Here is a 23,534-nt window from a genome sequence, read left to right as displayed (position 1 = left end):
ACAACTCTCTCCCCCTGCTCGCTCACATCTTCTTTTGTACATGACTCAGTATAACGGACAGACAAAGTTCAGACTGTAGCACAATAACCGCATATGAAAATGAGCAATTTAATATGTGGCAATTGAGAGAGCCAAGTTAAAAGGGAAGTGGCAAACCTATTGGGAAGTTATAACACGGTAAAGAGATGCTTAGACTTGTTTGAGAGTAATTGCCAATAAATGGTTGACGGTGGGCATAGATATATACTACCAAAACCGACGGCACTGCCTCGGAATGTGCTGCCACGTGTTATCAGATCCATCTACCTGCGACCATAGCCAATGAGCTTCGCCCTCCAAACCCAAAACCGTAAAGCTAAAACACTAATCCATCCATCAGATAAAATCTTCATCAGATAAACCTCCCTCCTCAACACCCATGTCTGAAAAGGTGAAAATTGAAGCCAAGCCGGTGGAGATCCGGGCAGGCTCCTCAGCACCATCTCCAGCGGGCTCGGCGGGGTCTCCTCCAGCACCACGGATGAAAATCGCCCCGAAACTCGAACTCAAGCCCTCGGCCAGAGGCGGTCTGTTGGACGGACCGGTACAGCAGATTGTCACGTCCAAGGAGTGGGTACTTCCTCCTCGGCCCAAGCCTGGGAGAAAACCCAGCAGCGATACACCTCCTTCCAAGCGAAAAGCGCAAAACCGAGCTGCTCAGCGAGCTTTCCGAGAACGACGAGCCCAGCGAGTCAGTGAGCTCGAAGACAAGCTCCAGGAGGTGGAGTCGGAACGAGACGCCCAGGAGAATGTTCTCAAGGACGCTCTAAAGGATGTTTCCTCGGAGAATCAGCTTCTACGAGAGTCTTTGGAGGCTCTCAGACGAGAAGTTATGTCTATCAAAGAACAGAGAACCCCTACAGGTTCCACTCCGGGACAGTCTCCAGGAGTCCCCCCTACTCAGCAGGCTCCCCCTCCTCCTCATCAGGCTCAGGGACCTCCTATGAGTGCAGGCTTGCCACCCCCTACCGGAAGAGGTCCTCCTCCTTCTCAGCAGTCCTACTACCCCAGCTACTCACCTTATCACATGCCCAACTACTCACCCCATCAGGTGACGTCGCCAATGGCCACCATGGAGCCCACTTCACCTTTCCCGGGAACACATCATCGAAACTCGTTTGGGTCCTTTTCCTTCCAGAGCTATGGTCCCTACTCGCCTCGATACGAGTACTCCAACCCGGCCTCTCCCAGTGAACACACGACTGTGGCAACTTCAGTGGGCGACCCATCCATTGAGACCCTCGACCGAGTGCTCGAGACCAAGATGAGCACCTCCAAGGCTGAGCCTCGTGTTCAGGAGACGTCCAACACTGGTGTTGCTGCTGCTGCCCCGACTTCAACATCAGTTTCAGTCGCCTCTCTAACCAACGAGACCACAAAGAAGTGCACGCCAGCTACATCTGGTCCTTCTACCTCTGGAGGTCACGAAGTCGACCCCGACTGTATTATCTGCACCAAGGAAGAATGTGCCTGTGCTGCTATTGGTCAGCAGAAGGCTGTCATGGGCCATTCTAACGATGACGAGCTTGACTTCACCACTTTCAAGCCCCAGGCTGCTGTCCCGCTCAAGCGAAAGTCGCTCGAAATGGAGATGGACTTTACTGCCGCCTTCAAGACTCGCAACCCGTTTAAGAAGCGGAAGGACTCGTGCGGGTTTTGCACCGACGGAACTCCGTGTTTGTGTGAGGACGCGGCCGCTGAGTCTGTCGCAGAGTCCAAGAAATCGCTCAAGTTGCCCCCTTTAGGCATGCCCCTATCTCCGGCCGCATCAGCCGCGTCCCCTGATGCCTTTTCATCTGGAATAGGGTCGCCCTGGGACCAAGAGGGAGAACGCGAGCGAGCTGATCGGTCTGAGAAGCATAGTAAGCGATCGGAAACAAAAGTGAGCGACAACCCGGGCTGCACAGGCAACCCTGGAACGTGTATGCAGTGCCAGAGCGATCCCATGTCAACTCTCTTCTGTACCACAGTGGCCTCTCGAAAGCAGTCAGCTACTCGATCCACATTGCCTGAGATTGAGCGAGAGCGTGTAGATACCCCTCCCCCTAAACAACTGGCTCCCATCAAGACTCTGTCTCCTGCCGTCTCTATCAGCAGCAGTGGTTACAGCCCCTCCACCCAGGTTGGCGGCACCTACATCCCTTGTTCGGCAGCTTACCAGACGCTTTCACGCCACAAGGATTTTAACCGGGTCGATCTCGGGACCCTGATTGGAAAGCTCAACACCCGAGGCACCCAGGTGGAGGTCTCTTCTGTCGCTAACGTGCTGCGTGAACTCGACCGCAAGTTTTATGAGTAAAAGGCTGGGCGATAACTATGCCAGCCAAGATAATGAGAAACGAAATAATGTGTTATGATAATGATTAAATTAAGTGCTAAAAAGTGTGTATCTGTGGTGTATGTGCAGAGAGTCTGCTAATTCTACCATACTTGTCGAGAATGACTAGATGGAGGTTGTTGATCAGGAATAGCATGCCACGCAGAGAAGCAGAGGTCTCGACTTCAAGTTTTGCCCACCCGCTGGTTACAACATACACAGAAGAAAGACGGTTTGTCCCGGATCACATTCCCCAGTAACTACTTGTGGTATAACGGATATGACGGTTGGCAATAATTGTAGGTTTATCCCGAAGTTTGCGGTTTTGTTGACACCTACGAGCCATGTTGTGGTACACAAAACATAGTATCATCATACTTCTTACAAGGAATAGCGGTGGCATCGCAGGCAACTTACGTCAGGTTTCTAAGTCCGGGAATACTCGTCTATGTGATGATTATTGCAGATGGTAACGGGATTGACATGATTGATAAGAACCTCCACCAAAATTAAACATGCGGGGCACCGAAGAACTACTGTATGTACATACTGTACACAAGTTTCTTGCAGGCATCTTCCAGGCCAAAATCAAGTCTCAAGACAATGAAGGAATACACTAAGTTCACAAGGAATCTGACCCTCGGACTGATAGATAGATCATCTACCCAATAGCGTCTCTGCCGAAAAAGGAAACTCTGCTATAGCCCATATATTTGTACAGTTGTAACTGGTCCATACACCCTTTGATATCCAGGATTAAGTTCAGCATCTTTTATCAGAGTTCATCAGTGAATGCATACAGGGGTGTTGTTTGAGTCAACAGTACGAGTGTTGTAGTGAACAGTTGAGTGACTCACTGTACTACTACCAAAATGATGAGCATATCTGTACCTTTGTTCTACAGTAAAAGTGCAGTCTATGATCTGACTATTAAGCAACCCGTTTTCATGTTATAGAAAAGATAAAACAGATGCAACTCATGTCAGACACTCAATGAAAAGTATGTACTTGTACAATTGCACGTTTATTTGTTAGTACAAGTACATGTGTGTTCCACTTGTACAATACAAGTAGACACTGGAGTTGTTGACTAGACAAAAACTTGCATGGCAACTTCTTGACTTCTCCAAAATTGCTATTCTCCTCCCATTTGGATATCACAAAAGAGTAAGGCACATAAGCATGTCCTTCCTCCGAAAAACAGGATGGGCTAAAAGAAACAGGACCATGAAGCTCATAACATCACCCGTACAAGTGCTTGCAGTGTCTCTACATCGCCCTCCCTCATGCTCCAGTTGGACAACTATAGCTACATGTCCTAACGCCACCGCCTCCACTCTATAGATCCCCTCTCTTCAACGGTATCAATATTTATTAATTGGTTCCTCCATCTCATGCTATACCAATTATTACCTTGTACATAAATAGTCCTTGTCTTGTCGTCCCATGTCTGTGTGTTGTGTTCTATGTTTCCTCCCCATGCAAATACCAACCCTCATTCACAACGTCCCCTAGTTCCACACCTCCTTGACAAACTTGTCCATCTTGACCTGCTTCTGCATCTGACCGAGCATCCAGGGGTGCTTGAGCATCTGCCGGGGCGACGCCCGCTTGCTCTGGTCCTTCTCCAAGCAGCACAACAGAAAGTGTCTAAATGCATTGGACCACTTGATGCCCTCCTCAGGCTCATCCTTCAGCTCGGGAGCAGGAGCGTTAACAATAATCGACAGCAGCTCGATTGGCGTGATGGGCTCTTCTCGAGCCTCCTGTTCTGCAGAGATGAACGGGAACCGATGCTGGGCCACCTCCATAATGGTGAGTCCAAGTGACCACACGTCGGAGGTGACAGAGTAGGGCTGGCCCAGGATTCTCTCAGGAGCCATATAGTAAGAGGTACCTGTGAAGGTAGTGGCCAGCGAGTTCACCACTTCTCCAGATACACCAAAGTCGCATAGCTTGACCTGACCTTCCTTATCCAGAAGAATGTTCTGGGGCTTGATGTCTCTGTGAATGATGCGTCGTTCGTGCAGGTATGAAAGACCCTTCAGCACACCCTCGGCCACCTTTCCCAGCACTTTTTCTCCGATTCGTCCTCCCCGGTCCTTTACCCGCTTGTAGATGGCATCCAGGGATCCTCCTCCACAGTACTCCATGGCGATGAAGATGGAGGCTGCCTCGTCGTTGAGGAACGTGCCGTAATACTTGACAATGTGTGGCGACGAGCAAGTTCGGTTGAAGCGCAGCTCACGCACAATCTGCTTCTGCAGCTCGGGGTTGGGGTTGGCGGTGATGCTCTTGAGCGCGAAGACGGTGGAGCCCGTTCGAAGTCGACACAGCGTCACGGATCCACCTGCGCCCTCACCCAGTTTACCCAGCTCTACAATGCCTCCCGTGCGCGCCACCGAGTGCCACTTTTCCTCGTCCAGATCATCCACGTCGAGACCGGTGAGATCTTGGGTCTCGTCCATGCCATCGTCGTCACCAGAGTTGTTTGAGTGAGACGAAGGGTGCACAGGGTACTCGTGGGTTACGTGCTTGTCCGGTGCCGGTGAGCCCACGGCCGCGAGAATTTCTGCGCTGAAGGCTGCCGACTGCGGAGACACAGACCGGTTGTTGCCCAGCATGGATGGAGGTTCCAGATTAGAGTCCACAACATGGGTGTTATGGGCAGATCCGTTGTTGTTTCCGTTGTTACCGTTACCCGTATTGAGCATCAGGGACGGCCGCTGTGGCCGCTGCTGGTCGGATGGCGACTCTGTGGAGGTGGTGGGGATCTGGAGAACTGGCAGTTTCATGCGCGCTCCCACGGGGCGTTTTGGAGGCAATAATGGCGGTGCACTCATGTGATATGGCAGTTTTTTCTTTTTAGCTGTTTGTGTCTGTGTTTCTGCTGGCCTCCTCGTATCGGCTTCCAGACAGTGATGGACGTGGGACAGAGTGTCTCGTGGCGTTATTAGTGAGTGTGTGAGCTTTAGAGGGTTAGAGTGTCGGAGTGTTTGAGTGCGTGTGCGAGTGCCAAACGTCCTGTCTAAAGTTAATAGCGATTGGGACAAGCGTGGATTTCACTGCAGTTAAAAAAGGGTTAAGCACCACCTGAGTAAGGGGTTCGACCATGTTCTTTGGGGTGTTGAGGAGCTACCAGTGAGGCGAATATCGTCTCGGTTATCCAACGGGACAGTACTAACTGCTAATCACGTGACCTAGACTCTCCTGCCTCTTCAAATTCTCCAAATACATCCCCTTACCTTCTTCCACACTATTCTCTCAAATGACGTAGCTTGGCGTCACTCAATAAAAAGTAACTACACAGTACCATGTGCTGAGAGACAGTACTTGTAGTTAATAGGGGCGAGGCTGTACAAAAGAACGTGTATGGTAGCTGTGCTGTTACATTGAGCAGGAGCAAACGAGTTGGCCAAGTCCAATTACTTTACTGTAACTACTTCTATTGTACTTGCACATTTCCTCTCTGTCCCATACACTCCTTACTACACAGTCCTGTACAATACTTGAACCTCTCTTCCAAGACACTCTCAAACACTCCCTCTTGTTACACTCAGCTACAGTTCAGTTACATACATACTCCATCGCACACAGCAAATGCACTCAGAGCTTGAGCCAGCAGATGGTACGTATGTCGTTACTTCATGCCAGCACTTGGAAAGCACTCCGAGATGATAAATAGTTAGTCATGCCACAAAACAGCAATGTTCAAAAGCCGGAACCGGAAACTGCCCAAACGGCATCCGGCATTCCGCCACCTCTACCGAACTTGTATCAGATTATCTGATCGCATCTGAAAATTCAAACCTGGGAAGAATTTTGGCCCGAAAGGCCTCAACGCGGTTAGTTTGGAAGCAGCTATGATCCACAGGCGTATGATGACAACGGCTATTCGTTTATGATCGTATTAGCTCAAACGGTATTATGTATGTACACCTGAGGAGCGGAGAACACGTGTTTGAAATAACAGGCCGTGTACGGAGCAAACTTGGGTAAACTTGGTGTTATTCGAATCTGAAATGTGGCAAAAATTGATCTACTCAGCTTAGAACAACCTGAGTGGGTGTGAAGGGAGAGAAAATGGATGTCCAGAAATCTTTCAAGTTAAGGTTATCCTTGTTTGGAGGTCTTGAAAGTCGGTAACTTCCTGTGGAAAGAACAAATCAGGTTCTTGGTGGACGCTGAGGACTACTCATACCGATGTTTGTAGCAATGATACAAGCATCATACAGACAAAATTGTAAACATCCTAGACCGAAAAGGAATGTCCGAGAGTCGCCTTCTATGCTCTGACGTAATTATACATAGGCCGGAGTTTAGTGTACAACGCTGTACAGTAGATCGGGTCCTGGGTAGAGGGTGCAAGAGAGAAGAAACAGTGAATGTAAGGAGGTTGCTACAAGTATCGTATAGTAGATTATGCGGGGCGTTCACAAAACGTATCAGATGATCATGGTTCAATATTTGTAAGTTGTGTTTTCTCTTGTACTGTACCTACAGTAACTCGTGTATCAGCTCTTCTTTCATTGTGCCAAACTTGCAAGGGTGGCGTGTGATATGATCACGACTGCGTATCAAATACGAGGTTAGAAGCTCCGTGCGAGTGTGAAGTTTTGCAGACGTGGACAATTCTTCCAGCTAAATGTCTTCAAGTTATAATCCCATCACCTCTCAACACAAATTCTGGTTCTATAGGACCTCTCCCTGGTGCCTGGTCATACTCAGATCAGGGTCAGGGTTCATACGACAGGCACAGTCAACTTGGTGAGAGACTGCTGAATACGAGTTCAGATTCAGATACTTAGCCCATGTACGATACCCGCAGATGGCAGAATGTCACTGGCCTGTCTTATCGAGTTGACACATTCTGACAGGGTAATGACAGTTTCTCGCTATTGTATCCACAGTATCTACAGTATATACAAAATACTCGTGCTGTACGTACTATTAATACAACAGCTCCGTTAACCAACTCCGTGACCATAGTTACATGTCTAGTGCATGTATCGTACTTGTACTCGTACTCGTACTCGCACTCGTATTGGTACATCCAGAGTTCATCATTTACACCAAAATCAATTGAGCCGTTTTGGCATCACCCCATATCATTTCGCGTTAATTAATTGTCCCCCCTCCCCCCAATTTACTGGTTCCTGTATTATAGTGCCGGTTAATTACATGTACACAGTTCATCATTGTGCGGGAGTCAAAACCGGAGATGCGATACAACTGCCCAGTTGCCACCGACGCTAAACGCCGACGCTAAATTACCTCCGTGCTACGTACAGTAACCGCGAGCCACGTCTACCCGCAGCTACCGTACACAAACGGCTCTGGCACGTAATACAGACTAAACCCTCTCCTCCACCAGGACACAGTGCACGTGTCCTAAAGGGCTTGCATCTTGCACAGCAGCGTAGTGCCCACACGCAGATGCGGCATACAGAGTTTAAACAGTCGTTATGGGGCACTGATGAGGGGTGCAAGGGAGCCGATAGGGGCCCGTGGAAAGGAATTGATGACATAATCAATCACACAAAGCCGATTACTAAGCAATTGACATCTTTCCACAGGGGTTAATCTCTTGCGCCTCACTTTTTTCTTCTTACTAATCCCCTTCAAGTGCACCCCACCTGAACTCTAAACGTGGCCAAAACGAAACACACGGAAGGTTATAACAGTTGGAGCTTGTCTTTCAGACTTACTGTTCCACAGGTAATTGCAACTCGATTCAGAAACAGAACAAAATGCGACTTTCCAAATTGGCCGTTTCTTCGGTGCTGGCCGCCGTTGCTTGTGCTCAGGACGCCGACGCTGCTGCTGATGCTGCTCCTTCCTCTCAGGTTGAGCACCCCGAATTTACTCCTTACACTGGAGCTGTGACGGGCTTCTTTGAGCAGTTCCTGGATGGCCACAAGTGGCAAAAGTCGTCGGCTATGAAGGACGACGAGTTTTCTTACGTCGGCGAATGGGCCGTGGAGGAACCCTATGTGTTCCCCGGCTTCAAGGGAGACAAGGGTCTTGTCGTCAAGTCTCCTGCTGCTCACCACGCCATCACCACCGCCTTTGACACTCCCATCAACAACAAGGGCAAGACTCTGGTGGTGCAGTACGAGGTCAAGCTGCAGAAGGGACTCGAGTGCGGAGGTGCTTACGTCAAGCTGCTGTCTGCTGAAGTTAACGCCGATGATAAGGGCGTTGAGGAGTTCTCTTCCGAAACTCCTTACCAGATCATGTTTGGCCCTGACAAATGTGGATCCACCAACAAGGTCCACTTCATTGTCAAGCGACCTCTTCCCGATGGTACCTACGAGGAGAAGCACCTTGTTTCTCCCGCCCACGCCCGTCTCAACAAGCTCACCAACCTCTACACCCTGGTGATCCGACCCAAGAACGAGTTTGAGATCCGAATTAACGGAAACGTTGTCAAGACCGGCAACCTGCTAGAGGAGGGTCTGTTCAAGCCCTCTTTCAACCCTCCTGCTGAGATTGATGATCCCGAGGACACAAAGCCCGCCGACTGGGTTGAGGAGCCTTACATGCCCGATCCTGAGCAGGCCGAGAAGCCCGCCGACTGGGACGAGAAGGCTCCCTTCTACATTGCCGACCCCGAGGCTGTCATGCCCGCCGACTGGCAGGAGGATACCCCGGATTACATTGTGGATCCTGAGGCCTTCAAGCCCGAGGACTGGGACGACGAGGAGGATGGAGAGTGGGTTGCCCCCGAGATCCCTAACCCCGTTTGCGAGGAGATTGGTTGCGGTCCCTGGGTCGCCCCCAAGATCCAGAACCCCGACTACAAGGGTGTGTGGTCTCAGCCCATGATCGAGAACCCCGACTACAAGGGTACCTGGGCCCCCAAGAAGATTCCCAACCCCAACTTCAAGGCTGACGAGCACGCCTCTGATCTTGAGCCCATTGGTGGTCTTGGCTTCGAGCTCTGGACCATGCAGGAGGACATTCTGTTCGACAACATCTATGTCGGACACTCTGTCGATGAGGCCGAGGCCATTGGAAACGCCACCTTTGTGCCCAAGCTGGCTCTCGAGGCCGAGGAGGAGAAGCTCTCTGGTCCCCAGAAGGAGACTGCTCCTTGGGATACTGATGAGGGTGTTCTTTCCTCTGTCGACATGTTCCTTGCTGACCCCGTTTCTTTCGTTCTCGAGCGGGTTCTTGGTTTCTTTGAGGTCTTCTCTCAGGATCCCGTCTCCGCTATCCGAGAGGACCCCGTCGTTGCAGCAGCTTCTTTCGGTCTCCTTCTCATCACGTCTGCTACCGCCTTTGGTCTCCTCAATGTGATCATCTTCCTCCTGTTCGGCAAGAAGAAGCAGTCGGCTGCTCCCGCCAAGAAGACCAAGAAGACCGGTGACGGTCCTTCTAAGCTCACCAAGGCCGACGTTGTTGAGGCCGAGGCTGAGGCTGAGCAGGCTGCTGAGACCGTCGTTGCCTCTGGTGTCGATGATGGTTCTGCCGAGCTCAAGAAGCGAAAGGCTTAGTTTAATTTATGTATAATAGAGCTGATTGAAAAGTCCCCGCACGGTTCTGTGCACTCACATCAACATTGGTACGTACTACTGTGTTGGGTCTTGTGTTACGTAATATTCTTGATTGATTGATAACATAGGGTTTTTTATTGTTGAGCCGCAAGCGTTGTCATGGTTACTTGTAACGAACCTTAAACCATTGTATACAGATTTTACCACTGATCTACGTTCTAACAATGGCAAAAGGGAGATTTTACGGCTCTTTTGATACTGATAGCGGCGTCTTTGAAGGACCGTAATTACTCTACTAGTGGGTGTAACTCCTGAGTGCATTGTTGGATTTAATAAGGGTGAGAGAGTACCGGTACGAGTACAAGTTTGTACTGTTCTCGTAGTAACAGAGGATTTCATATTTCGAGCTTCCCTTCCTTTTGTTGTAGCTACAGTATGAACCAGTACAACTTGCACTTGTACCGTACTTATACCGGCGGTACTCGTACTTTCATTATCCTCTTCAATGCTGAGCGTACGAATTACAGTACAGTAGCTACAAGTACAGTTGAGAATGACTCTGGACATATTCTGTATTAATAAATCCTGAGGACACAACTGCCCTTCTGAGTATTGGTCTACGGCAGCACATATTCCTTTTGTCACATCAGCATTCGGCATTCTTACTTGCCGATCGAAGTTTGGTGTGATAAGCTCACGAGGAACAAGGGTGAAGGGTTTGATACTAGGGATGATGCCCCATTGAGGTGGATGGTGATATCTATCTCACTTGGAAACTACGCTATCGATACAACAATAGGGCGAGTATGATCTCCCACGTGCTCTACGAGTTAAATTATGGATGAACGGAAGTGATACTACGGAGGGAGGAATAACCCGGAAAGTTTCGGAAGAGAGAAACTCAACATCGTATCATACCGTCTGTTCCTCATGAAACCAATAGACATGGGGCAATCGACACTTATTTGTGCCAATCCCGTATTATTTGGATATTGATTGAGTGGAAAGAACCCGTCTTCAACGTCTTTCTGGTGCTCTTCTTCTCTGCTTGTTCTCTCTGCCTCAGTCTGTAGATTATACAAGGTATCTAAGAATTTTTGGAAACATTTTCAAACCTGAAGATGAGGATATTGGATTAAAGGTGAATTTGGAAATGTGGGGGTTTACCGGGGAACGGTGTGGGTAATGGTAATCCATGGAGATTCGTTCACGAGATGTGACGTTCACCCCCAATGAGACACGGACTGAAGAGTACTCTGCGAGCACCGAAGTCACATTCGAAAAATGAGCGCCGTATTATTAACTCGGAGTGACCAGACTGCGTTTCTTGTCTGATTCTCTTGTCTGATTAGCTCACCTGGCTGGCTGGCCAAATTAATGTCTCACCACAACAGCAAGTGCATTTGGCGACCTTTCTGCTACTGGTCATCGTGCTGATGAACTTTACGGCTTGCGTGTGCATCCCACGGTGATATCGCATGCGGTGAGACATTCTTCAACGAGGCATGCTTCAGCGAGACATGGTTAGAGTGAGAGGAAGAGTTCGTTCTTTGAATTTAATTCATTGGTTTCAGATAAATTGGTTCCTGGAGTTAACTGGGCTTAGTTATCGAGTGGACCGGGGTGGATTGGAGATAGGGAAGGGTGTTATGAGTTATGGACTAGATACCGGCCATTTTGACTGATTGACATTCAAGGTACAGTACCAGATCTTGTACACACGTTCGTACAAGCACCGGTACTCGTACAGTACACAGTGTCTCAAGTCGTCAGGGGCCGTGCACACTATACATGACCGCACAGGTGCCGGATACATTCAGGTACAGCAACACAGCCAGCCTTCGGCTATATTTGACAAACTCAGAAGGTAAGATTCTTCACATGTTGGCATGAAGCGTTTGTCCCAGAAGGCGATCCCGACGGAATTTGTTTCGGAGAGCAGGACATTGGCTGAGCTGGTGAGGAAGGGGCGCAATTAAGTAGCAGAATAACGGCTTCGTCGATCGTATATATAACTAAGGTGATCGTATGCTACTGACACGATATAGGGTGCCTGACGCCAAGACCAAGTCCGGCTGGGCACCTCCGCACCTCGAATATCTAATCTCATCCATCTAGACTTTGTTATTACCTAGGACTGTAACCATACTCTGTTGCCTCTGGTATATACGGAGGCTGCAACTCAATGCGAACAAGGAGAGAGGGTCCCAAGTGGGTCTTCGGCGACAGGCCATTAAGCTACATTTTTGGGCCTGTGCAAAAGCGTTGTTTTGTCGTTTCTTATTGAGTCTCACTTCACGTGAACGTAGATCCGATTAGCCGAGGGAATCGGCACATAGCACCATAAAACACCGCTCACTGGGTCGAAAAGTGCGATTTTAGTGTAGTTTTGTTTTGAGAAAAAGCATACACTCCTCGAAAATGCCTTGCCTTTCACTGATCTTCAACTGGGATTCTTCCAGCACCAGGTATCTAATCACACCGCAATCGACGATATTATCAATCGCCGAGTTTTAAGCTCAAGTGAACAAAACTGTAATCTAAATCCTAAAACAAAGATGTCTGGAGTACGTTGTTCATAACAGTGATACAAAGAACCACTCTTAATGACTTGTAAGGCACTAGCTAAACTCTAGCGACTGGGTATGGACCATAGTGGGTCCGCCCCGACTACAAAGTAACCAATCATGCTATAGCAGCTATTATCGTTGTCTGCGAAAGTGGTGAAAGAGGAGCACAAGGTGTCGATTATCATGCGAGCATTGGAACTTTAAGAAATATCCATTGAAAATTTCTACCTGTACGCAGATCGTCGGAAAAGAGAGAAGAGGGTTGGATGGGGTACAGTAAATAGAATCTGATTAAGCAGTTGGCTTAACAACAGCCTTCTAAGTGATTTGTAAGTAACTAGTTAGCAAAGATGGTGGCTTAGTGAATATGTGACATGAACTGTGCCTGAGTGAATACAAAATGGCTACGAATAATTATGAAACCTCAACCACTCCTGTATCAAAAAAAATAATGTACGACTCGCTTAGTTACTACCATTTGTGGAAATATTTCTGCAAAATGTCACATCACTCTGCCGCTCCGAAGACGATTCCGAATCTGCAAGAGTTGTAGTGGGAGGCTTCGGAGGTGGGACTCAAAGACACGCCTAACAAAGTTGAGATGCACGGATCAAGATGGATTTGATTACTGTTGAAACTGTAAGGTGCAGAAAAACGGACAAGATCAGTCGTGACAAGAGGAAGGACTGCAACGCTTTGAACGGTACCTTTTCTTGGCATGCGCCCAGTCTCTGAGGCCCTGCCAAGCGATGCAGATGGGGTATATATAGTCTTGGCCCGTAATCAATCTCATCAAAAGATCTAAGAACACACCATCGAAAGCATGAGGCTCACATCTCTTCTCGCCTTGGCCACTGTGGCCCTTGCTGGTCGACGAGACAAACCTGGCGACAAGATGTTGGTTGACACTTCGGCTGTTGCTGGAGCCCTGAGCAAGTCTGCCAAGTTCGGGGTTGATCCCGGTGAAACCAACCTGGAGTATTACAACAACTACTGGGCGTGTCCTCAGTACATGGCGACTCTGATGATATGGTACCGAGCTGTTGTGCCAGATGAAGAGCAGTGGAAGAAGGTGCTTCAGTCAGATATCGTGGAGACATACAACGAGTATGGCAAGATGCACCTGACTCTTGACGAGGTAGTGGCCGTGTACGAAAACGGAACCAAATACGTCGAGACTCCCAAAAATGCCTCCGCTATCGTCTATGCACCTGTCCCATTCAACCAGACTGGTTATGACGAGTACTACCCTACCGTCAAGGAGTTTTACAAACAGCTTGACCTGGGCACATACTATGGAGGCGGTCTCTTGGCCTATTGGCTTGCCATCTTCCTCATCGGAATGTTCACCAACCTTGCCAAACATGCATTTTTCGGCATCTACCAGAAGATGAAGGGCCACAGGTTCCGAAAACATGTCTCGTTGCCCGCTCTGTGGGGCTACAAGCACTGTCAGACCTCTGGAGGATGGCTCGGAGGCTTTATCAGCATGTGCACTCCTACCCGAGCCCAGTCGCTGGCTGTGGCTGGATACCTGATTATGGCCTTCATTTTCTGCTTCACCCAGTTCGACCTGTTCACCCCCAACTACTACTTCGAGGCCAATGGTGACCAGCTGGCCCGATACTTGGCTGACCGAACAGGAATCATGGCCATGACCCAGATTCCCATTGTGTTCCTGTTTGGAGGCCGAAACAACTTCTTCATGTGGTTGACCGGTTGGTCCTTTGACACCTTCAACATCTACCACCGATACTCATCCCGAGTCATGGTGGTGTATGCCATCATCCACTCCATTTGCTACTCGTACATTGAACGAGGTTCGTACTTTGCTATTGCTTCCTCCCAATTTTACTGGATCATGGGCGTGGTTGCTACCATCTGTGGCTCTCTGATTCTCTTCCAGGGCCTGCACTTTTTCCGATCCCGTTGGTACGAGACCTTTCTGGTCATCCATCTGGTGCTGGCCGTAGCCTTTCTCGTGGGAATGTGGTACCACTGCAGGACTCTTGGGTGGATGCAGTACCTGTATGCAACCATTGCTGTTTGGTCTTTTGATCGGTTTGCTCGAATCGTTCGAATTTTCTGGTCCGGATTTGTGGTATCAGGCGACTTTGAGCTCGTTGATCCCGATCAGCTCATCGTCAAGGCCGAGATGGATTACTCCAAGTGGTGGAGCATCTACCCCGGAGTCCACGTGTACATTTACATCCTCAACGGCAAGTTCTGGGAATCCCATCCGTTCACCGTCTACCAGTCCCCGTTTGCTGAAGAGACTGGTAAGATGACTGTACTGCTCAAGGCCAAGGAAGGTAAGACTCTGTCTCTGGCAAACCTGCTCGCCAAGGGAGACGGCAAGCGACGCCTCAAGACTCTCATTGAGGGACCCTATGGCTCGAAGCACCCCATCGGTAAGTATGACTCGTCCATCTATGTTGCCGGAGGTATCGGTATCACTGCCACGTACTCGTATGCTGTCGATGTCATAAAGAAGAGCACTGCCAAGACACTCGTTTTCACGTGGGTTGTGCGAAACGAAACGTGCCTCACCTGGTTCAAAACTGAGCTTGACACTCTGCTTGCTGACCCGCGCGTGGAGGTCAATCTTTACGTCACCGGTAACCATACTGACATCCCTCCTCTTGGCGGCTCGGAATCGGACTCTAAAAACTCGGAAAAGTCCGTGTCGGAAATGAACCCTCGGCTCAATATCGTTTACGGACGACCTGACATGACCGTGGAGATGCCTGCGTACATTGAGCGATGTGCCGGCTCCACTGCCATTGTTGTTTGCGGTCCTCCCGTGCTGAATGACGACATCCGTCTGTCGTTGGTCCAGTCGGCTGATTGTTCCAAAGTGGACTACTACGAGGAGGCGTTCTCGTGGTAGACGAAAACAACCGAGAGAATGCTATTGGGCGCTGGTAGCCAAAAGTCCTCAATCCGCATGCCCTCGTGGATTAACCTACAAAATAGGGCCGTGTGTAAACTCTGAGAGCGAAGTTAAAGAGACGCAGAGTTCGGTTCGAAATAATGCTTAAAATTAGAGTAATATAGTTATGATGTCATGGTAGCTTGTCAGCCCGTGTAGCAACGCGTTTCGGAGTGTAACAGTCTTGTGGGGTGATCCAATCCGGGTCAAATGAAATCAATATGAACGAAATCATTCCTTATCTTTCCCATTTTCAGGTTCCCATTAAATTTCATCTAAACAACCCAAAACCCCCGGAAACTGATCTGTACACTCAAATGCTAACTTAAACGGAGTCCGCAAAAGACACGAAGTCAGGGACAGGGTTTTTGTACGGCTTTTTGACTGACTTTCCGAATAAATAGATATGGCATTAGTAGAACCGAAATGGAGCTCTAAGCTTGGAGATTTGTTCAGAAACACCCCCCATCTTCCCATGTCACATTACTAGTCCACAAACACAAAAGCTGTTGCACGCGACTGGAATCAAACCTTATTCCACACAGCATATTCTGCTTCTGCACTCCATCCGTGGGGTGACTTCCTTTCCTTCACGAGCTGAACCCTGTATCATTATCCAGGCATTAAACTAGCTCTGGCCAATTGAAACATTATCCTCTTGTTCAGGGGAGCATAAGCTTCTGCTGACGAGCATTTAGTCAGAGATTGGCGTGTCTCCTTATTTTTCATGTGTATTTTCCTTGCCCACCATCCCCCTACAGCTTCATCACCAGTCCCTGGAGTAGAGAAGGGCATGCTCCCTGGCGTTTGCGTCGTGCATCTGGGCTGCAGGACCGTGTAACAAGGTGCATTTTTAGCGATAAAAAAACCTATAAGCCTAGAGATAGGTACAGAGACACGGTAACGTAACTCAGGTAAGCTCAACTTAGGTTGGAAAGCAAAAGGATGGAAGGCACGGTCCATGACCTCAAGGTTAAGTTATCTGATCTAGTAGATCGGATAGTGATGGAGCCAGCGACACCGTTTGCAATACGACGATACTACTATCATTTTGACTAGCTTACTCGGGGTGAAGTCCTTCAATTCGACCATGGGGAATCAACACGCGCTTGATTTCTCTACAAATAATCTGGATGATCTATCATCTCTTAAACGACAGAGTTTTTCACATCTAAGCCATGCATCTGAACCTTCCGCCGGAGACTAGACCAGGACTTGGCGGACCAATATATGCATGGTTTTTACGGCTTTCGGGCTGACAAGGCTTGGCCAAGACCTCGCCATGTGCGTTTTGCTTGGAAAACATATATAACATGATTGATCCTATCCGATCAGATTAGATCAAACACGACAAGATGCGCCTGCAATCCCTTCTGCTGCTCTGCATGGCTCTGCTGGTTCTGGCGGAGCCTGGACTGACTCCCATTGACGACCGAGAAAACTGGGTCGGCCAAGCCTGCGGATACATTGACACCGTGCGATGGGCCGGCTTCAAGAAGGTGCCTCGAAAGGACACCACTGGTGCTGGAGCTCTGCAAAAGTGCAAGAGTGCTCCCTACCTGACCTCAGTGGCTCTGTGTGGAGAGGCCAACTTCCCTGGCAACTGGCATCGAATCTACAAGGTCGTTGACTCAGTGGCCCTGCAAGCCTGTCGAAAGTACAACCTGGATGTCACCTCGGATCAGGTGAGGGCCATGTACCAAAACTATTCCAAACTGGCCATCCCCATTCCGCGTGTTAACAAGACTGCCATGCAGACCAAGCCTATCGGCTTCAACCAGACGTGGTTTGACGAAAAGTACCCGTCTATCCGAGTCTATCAACACAACCTGGACCTTGGTCAGTATTACGGAAATGGAATGACTGCCTGGTGGGCTCTCATTCTCGTCATTGGTATCGCTATCAATGTCTTCCGAACCGTCTTGTTCCCCCAGTATCTCCGATGGACCTCGAATTCCAACATTCTGCGGCGACAACTCTCTCTGCCGGCAACCTTTGGCTACAAGCACTCCCAGCCTCTGCAGACTATGTGGGGCTTTGTATCTTGGTGTTGTCCCACTCGAGTCCAGTCTCTGGTCATCCTGGCCTACCTCGCCATGTGTCTGATTCTCTGTTGTGTATCGTACGAGGCCATGGACTCGACAACTAGATGGAAGAAGCGATCTACCCAAATACAGAGATACATCGGAGACAGAACCGGCATTATGGCTTTCACCCAACTCCCCATTCTGTTCCTGTTTGCAGGAAGAAACAACTTTCTCATCTACCTGACTGGTTGGTCCTATTCCACCTTCAATGTCTACCATAGATGGATTGGTCGAGTCATGGTTACTTTGGCCTTTGTCCACTCCGTTGCCTTCACTATCAACTCCCTCAAGGCACTGACCTTTTACTATTCCTTCCCTTTTATGCGATGGGGTGTTGTGGCCACCACCATTGGCGCTCTCATGTGCTTCCAGGGCCTCCACTTCTTCCGATCCCACTGGTATGAGTTTTTCCTCGTCTTCCACATTCTGCTGGCCGTCTTCTTCACTATCGGAGTCTGGAGACACTGCCGAACCCTGGGTTGGATGGAGTATGTCTACGCCGCCGTGGCCGTCTGGGGTTTTGACAGACTAGTCCGAGTTATCAGAATCTTTGCTTCTGGCCTCGGCACGGCTACCATGACCATGGCTGACCCCTCTCTTGGTATTGTCAAGGTCGACATTTCCTACAGCAAGCTGTGGAAGGTCAAGCCCGGTCATCACGTGTTCCTGTATGTGCTCAACGGTATCCGACCCTGGGAATCCCACCCATTCACCGTATTCCAGACTTGTGAAGCTGCCGCAAACGGAAACATGTCCATCATGTTCAGAGCAAAGGAAGGTAAGACTTACAACCTGTTCAACAAGCTCAAGGACTCCAAAACTGGGCAGTTCAAGGTGCTCATCGAGGGTCCCTACGGACACCACCTGCCGATTGCCAAGTACGACTCTCAGATCTTAATTGCTGGAGGTATTGGTATCACTGCCATGTACTCGTATGCTTCTGAATGTGTTCGAAGATCAAGTGGCTCATCTGGTACCCTCAACTTCAACTGGATTGTGCGATCTGACTCGTGCCTCACCTGGTTCCATGACGAACTTGCCCTTCTCTTGTCTGATTCTCGAGTCACTGTCAACCTGTACGTGACCAACACCCGAGGCGACTTTGAGTCAGATCAATCTTCCATCGAGTCCAAGAACGAAAAGGACTTATCCGACTCCCCTGGTCCCACTCCCTTCGAGAACACAAATCTCAACGTAATTCAGGGCCGGCCCAATTACGTCTCTGATTTGCGTCGAATGCTGGAAGAGGCTCCTGGCTCCACTGCTGTCTCCGTCTGTGGTCCCCCTAAGATGAACGACGACGTCCGATTGGCCGTCCGAAAGAACCTGGATGTCAAGACCGACAGAATCGATTACTTCGAAGAAGCCTTCTGTTGGTAGGTACACTTCGTCGTCATCACAGGCATTGTCGATGTTTGGAATACCGGGGCAGTCTCCCACTTAATATATCGCTGCCCACCGATCGCCTGTTTCATCCACGACTCTGTCCGTTTACGAAAATGTATAGCTTTATGATTAAATGTTAATGAATTATGTTTGTGTATAATATCTGGACCAATGTAACATGGAACTTCCGGGTAAAATCGGAATAATCACGGGAAAAACAAAAGAAAATAACCATATAAAAGCCACAAGCCTGTATAATTCGATGCCGTGCCCTGATTTCCTCCATCTACTGCCTATAAAACGTTGACTTGCGGTTTCAACTGTGCGTATTGTACCTTACCTTCAACCTAAACGCAGACCTTATCAGATCCGAAAGAGAGCAAGAGTGCTGATCTCCACACAGAAAGCGAGATTTTTCTGATAATTTTCCAAGTCTGTGACGATATTCGGTGAAAATAGACAAATGCCTTGTCGGAACAAGCTGTAGATGCCGTATTGCAACGCACAAACTCCATTCTCGCGGTGGCTCTCTTTACAGTTTGGGCAAAGGGAAGAGATGAGAATGCTATGGAACCACTTGGAGGACAATATGGACATATTGTATAAGATCAAGTAGTACCAATGCACTCCTGTCACTCCCAGCATTCCAGCGGTACCACTTTTTTAGCAGAAACTTCTCCGTAGCAGTTTCCAGGCTTCTCTTAATTCCTGCATACCTCAGTCTTCTTTGACTCGGTGTACTTGGTGCATAACACACAAAGAAAAGGTATGTCTGGTGCTTTCAGACTGTGTGTTCTTGTACGGTGTATGTTTGTCATTTGCCACGAGCTGTTTTCAGAACTCCATCTCCTGTGGCCCATTTTCGCACCCGTTCACCATTCACAAAAATCCCATTCAGTTGGAACAACACATTCCTTCAACCTTCCTAAACCATCTGCTGACCGTGTGCCAAGAAAGTCTGGCCGTGAGCTTGTGAGCAAAAGACCAGAGACCGTGTGGAGCAGAGCCGCAGTCTAGATTTGTTTCAGGGTGCTCTGGGGCTCTGCACGGGCTGCCCTGCCTGCACTCTCTCTGCACTTCCCGGATTGTGGCACTGTATGCACGCTTGAGCAGCGCCAGCAACTAGCTTTTGACCGAACGTGATTGATAACTTTTGATCGGCGTGATCGCACCGGTATTCTGACTTTCGGAGAGCGAGACGGGAGGGCCTTAAGCAGACCGGAGGGTTACGGGGCAAATGGTTGGGTAAGTGTAATGAGAAACGTTCACTTTTAGGCTGTAGTACGAAAGATCGTGCACCTACTCGTAACACACTCCATTGGGCCCACCTAGTGGCATCATAATCAAGCATATTTCAATGGACGCTAGAACTCAAGCTGTAACTATCGTCAGCCAGCTCAAACCCAAAGAGCCTAAAGTGAGTATAGCTCAGGCAATAATTGGCTGATTGGAAAACTGAGACCCGAATCAGAATCACCAAGACGAGGGCGGTGTATTCACGGCTCCAGCATCTTCTACAACAGTAGGATCCCTTGTCGTGGGCCCCACAATCAAAAGCATCCACCCAACCTTATCCCCAGTCCCGTGAAAACCCCGGCCAGGCCTGGTGAAGCTATTCGATGCTTCAGGCTGAGTGCGTGATGACGGATTAGGGACACAGCAAAGAGAACAAGCGATACAAAAAGATTACATGTCACACACATCTTCTCATATAGACCTATTCCCGTTCATCATATCTTCAGATCTCCACCGGCGTCGACCTATGTCTACAACTCAATTGCGCAAATTGCTCAGGGCTACATATCGCCATGTGTTGCGTGCAAGAAGCCGGGATATTGGACTCAGATCTTGGCCTTGTCTCTTTGGCAGATTGATTTGATAACGTTATACGGTCTTTGTTTGAACTCTGTAAGCGACTTGGCAGGGGGAAGCACACAAACGAAAAAGAGAGCCATTCAAAAAACGCAAAGTGGACTCTAAAAATCAGAAAAACGAAAGCAAAATCAAAAAAGAGCAGAAGGAAACGAAAAAACAGAATCAATACTGTTAATGTAACACCTACACGGTTGTCTCAACACGTTAATTTCGTATAACCCTATAGACAAGATCGGACAAAGAACTTTTTTTTTTGATCTGAAGAAATCAGACAGAGCAGTACATACATATATATATCTACAGATGCAATCATATCCATCTCATCAATTAATCCACCCACCATGAACCTGCTTCTCTTCTTGACCTTGCTTGGTTTCGTCTGTGCTGCAAACACACCCAAGCTGGCCGACCATGACAAATGGAAGTGCCAACCGTGTGTGGCTACCGCCCAGATGTTCAAGTTTGGAATCACAGCTACTCGCTACACCCCTGAGCTCTACTACAAGCAACAGTGTTCCAACAAGCCATATCTTCAGACTCTTCTCAAGTGCATGCAAGATCATACCGATGAGGTTCGAGGTCGAAAGATGCTGGAGAAGTTGGTCGGAAAGAGATGTGAGGAAAACGGCTTCGAATTGAACATTGAGGATTTGGAACCTATTCCAGAATTGGTCACTGTGGCTCCTGAGAACATCAACAAGACTCAAACCGCGCCTGTTGTGGTCCCTGAAGAGATGTATGCTCCTTCCTACAAGTCGTACTCAACCTACTTTCACCAGACTGACATGGGAACTTATTTGGGAGTCGGCCTCTTATCTTACTGGACTCTAGTTCTAGTTGTGGGAGCCTTTGTCAACCTCACAAGAACTTATCTGTTCCCAATCATGTGCAAATTGACTGGTCTTCATATCAACACTATTCGAAAACACATTTCACTGCCAGCTGCTTTTGGATACAAACACTCCCAGCCTTTTCGAGTCCTCCAAGGCATCTGCTCAATGTGCATGCCTACCCGAGTGCAGTCTGTGATTGTTACTCTGTACGTCATGTTTGCATTCATTGCCTGTTTCCCTGGCTACAAGATTTTTGACGAGAATACTGTTTTTGAGAGCCACGCGACCCAGCTCAGAAGATATCTGGCCAACCGAACAGGTATTCTTGCCTTTGCTCAACTGCCTCTGCTCTTCCTGTTTGCTGGAAGAAACAATATCATGATGTGGGTCACTGGCTGGTCCTTTGACACCTTCAATGTCTACCACCGATGGATTGCTCGAACAATGGTTGCCCTCGCTATTACTCATGGCGTAACCTACACAATTTTGACGGGAAAGTTCCTCTCCTCATCCTACCCTGAGCTCTACTTCTTCATGGGAGTCATTGCCGTCATCTCTGGCTCCTTCATGTGCATCCAAGGTCTCCATTTCTTCCGATCCAGATGGTATGAGGTTTTCCTGATTATCCACATTATTCTGGCTGTGCTTTTTACTATGGGTGTTTGGTTCCATGCTGATGATGTGGGATTCCAGGAGTGGGTCTATGCGGCTGTTGCTGTCTGGGCTTTTGATCATCTGGCTAGATACCTGCGAATTCTCTTTTCTGGAGTTATTTGTAATGGTCAGTTCTCTGTCGTTGACCATGAGCACCAGATTGTTCGTGTTGAAATTGCCTACTCTAAGCTCTGGAAGGTCTACCCCGGTGCTCATGTTTTCATCTACGTCTTGACCCCCTGGAAGTTCTGGGAGTCACATCCCTTCACCATCTACCAGTCCCCCAAGGCCATGGAGAACGGCAACATTTCCATCATGCTCAAAGCCAAGTCGGGCATGACCCTCAGGATCTTCAAGCGTCTGCAGGAACAGAACAACTCTGCCAACATCAAACTTCTTGTCGAAGGCCCCTACGGCCACCAGCTACCAGTGCGAAACTACGACTCGGCTGTGGTTATTGCTGGAGGAATTGGAGTGACTGCTACCTACTCCTATGCCGCTGATCTGCTCAAATGTGCTACAACCAAGGCAATCACTTTCGCCTGGGTCGTCCGAAACGATGCTGCTATCGACTGGTTCAAGGATGAACTCAACTCCCTATTGCAAGACGAGCGAGTTCACGTCTCCATCTTTGTGTCTACTCAAGAACCTGATGACCCGGAGAGAGATGTTCATCAGAGATTTGGCTCCTACTCAGCCTCGGCTTCCTCAGATGATGAGGAAAAGACAGACAAGGGTGCTACCACCACAGCCACAGCCATGGATAGTACTTCTGACGGAGGCAGCAAAGACACATCTGTTCGAAGACTGAGGAAGAAGTTGTCGATCACTTATGGAACTCGACCTAAGATGTGTACTGCTCTTCCCCAGTTCCTGAGCTTCTGCGAGGGTCCTACTGCTATTGTTGTTTGCGGACCTCCTGTTTTCAACGACGACATTCGACTGGCTGTTTCGGAGTCTCTTCATACCAAGAACGAGCGAGTTGACTACTTTGAGGAGGCTTTCTCGTGGTAAATACAGCTACCGAGCTTCTACTTTCTTCTAACTGGTACTGGCTACCACTTCTATATAGATAGATTAATATATGTTTGTGATTGAGATTGAGAAAAGTATTGATCCAGACCTGTAGACGTGAGGACTCACCTCCTGAAAGCCAATGAAGGACCATAGAATCCATCACTGTCGAGAATTGACTTTGACTTGATTCTCATTCGACAATGGATTGCAATGGCTGACTGTCTTCCCCTCTTTCAACCCAGTCACAATCCACTCAAGATGCCGCCGACAACATCTAACACGTGCAGTGCCCGTATGATAGAAACAGACTTCGATGGATCAGAGT

General features: G+C 48.7%; 7 protein-coding genes across 7 annotated transcripts; 5 read left to right on the top strand and 2 right to left on the bottom strand.

Moving 5' to 3' along the window:
• Positions 1–418: 418 nt before the first annotated feature.
• YALI1_B17569g (uncharacterized protein) lies at positions 419–2,338 on the top strand (the record flags this gene model as incomplete). Its single annotated transcript, XM_500831.3, has 1 exon — positions 419–2,338. One exon carries the CDS (start codon positions 419–421, stop codon positions 2,336–2,338), a length of 1,920 nt encoding a protein of 639 aa, XP_500831.1.
• A 1,529-nt stretch (positions 2,339–3,867) lies between these two features.
• On the bottom strand, positions 3,868–5,593 carry YALI1_B17518g (uncharacterized protein; the record flags this gene model as incomplete). Its single annotated transcript, XM_500830.3, has 2 exons — positions 3,868–5,384; positions 5,542–5,593. The coding sequence occupies 2 exons, from the start codon at positions 5,591–5,593 to the stop codon at positions 3,868–3,870; spliced, it is 1,569 nt and encodes a 522-aa protein (XP_500830.3).
• Positions 5,594–8,106: 2,513 nt separating this feature from the next.
• YALI1_B17493g (uncharacterized protein) lies at positions 8,107–9,855 on the top strand (the record flags this gene model as incomplete). Its single annotated transcript, XM_500829.3, has 1 exon — positions 8,107–9,855. The coding sequence occupies one exon, from the start codon at positions 8,107–8,109 to the stop codon at positions 9,853–9,855; it is 1,749 nt and encodes a 582-aa protein (XP_500829.1).
• A 75-nt stretch (positions 9,856–9,930) lies between these two features.
• YALI1_B17468g (uncharacterized protein) lies at positions 9,931–10,515 on the bottom strand (the record flags this gene model as incomplete). Its single annotated transcript, XM_068282085.1, has 1 exon — positions 9,931–10,515. One exon carries the CDS (start codon positions 10,513–10,515, stop codon positions 9,931–9,933), a length of 585 nt encoding a protein of 194 aa, XP_068138186.1.
• A 2,733-nt stretch (positions 10,516–13,248) lies between these two features.
• On the top strand, positions 13,249–15,315 carry YALI1_B17441g (uncharacterized protein; the record flags this gene model as incomplete). Its single annotated transcript, XM_500828.1, has 1 exon — positions 13,249–15,315. One exon carries the CDS (start codon positions 13,249–13,251, stop codon positions 15,313–15,315), a length of 2,067 nt encoding a protein of 688 aa, XP_500828.1.
• Positions 15,316–16,712: 1,397 nt separating this feature from the next.
• YALI1_B17406g (uncharacterized protein) lies at positions 16,713–18,824 on the top strand (the record flags this gene model as incomplete). The annotated part of the gene is made up of 1 exon (XM_500827.3): positions 16,713–18,824. One exon carries the CDS (start codon positions 16,713–16,715, stop codon positions 18,822–18,824), a length of 2,112 nt encoding a protein of 703 aa, XP_500827.1.
• Positions 18,825–21,046: 2,222 nt separating this feature from the next.
• YALI1_B17363g (uncharacterized protein) lies at positions 21,047–23,206 on the top strand (the record flags this gene model as incomplete). The annotated part of the gene is made up of 1 exon (XM_500826.1): positions 21,047–23,206. The coding sequence occupies one exon, from the start codon at positions 21,047–21,049 to the stop codon at positions 23,204–23,206; it is 2,160 nt and encodes a 719-aa protein (XP_500826.1).
• Positions 23,207–23,534: the final 328 nt, after the last annotated feature.

The sequence above is a fragment of the Yarrowia lipolytica genome, chromosome 1B (genome assembly GCF_001761485.1).
Source record: "Yarrowia lipolytica chromosome 1B, complete sequence".
Lineage (NCBI taxonomy): Eukaryota > Fungi > Ascomycota > Dipodascomycetes > Dipodascales > Yarrowia > Yarrowia lipolytica.
This window is presented reverse-complemented; position numbering and strand designations above follow the sequence as displayed.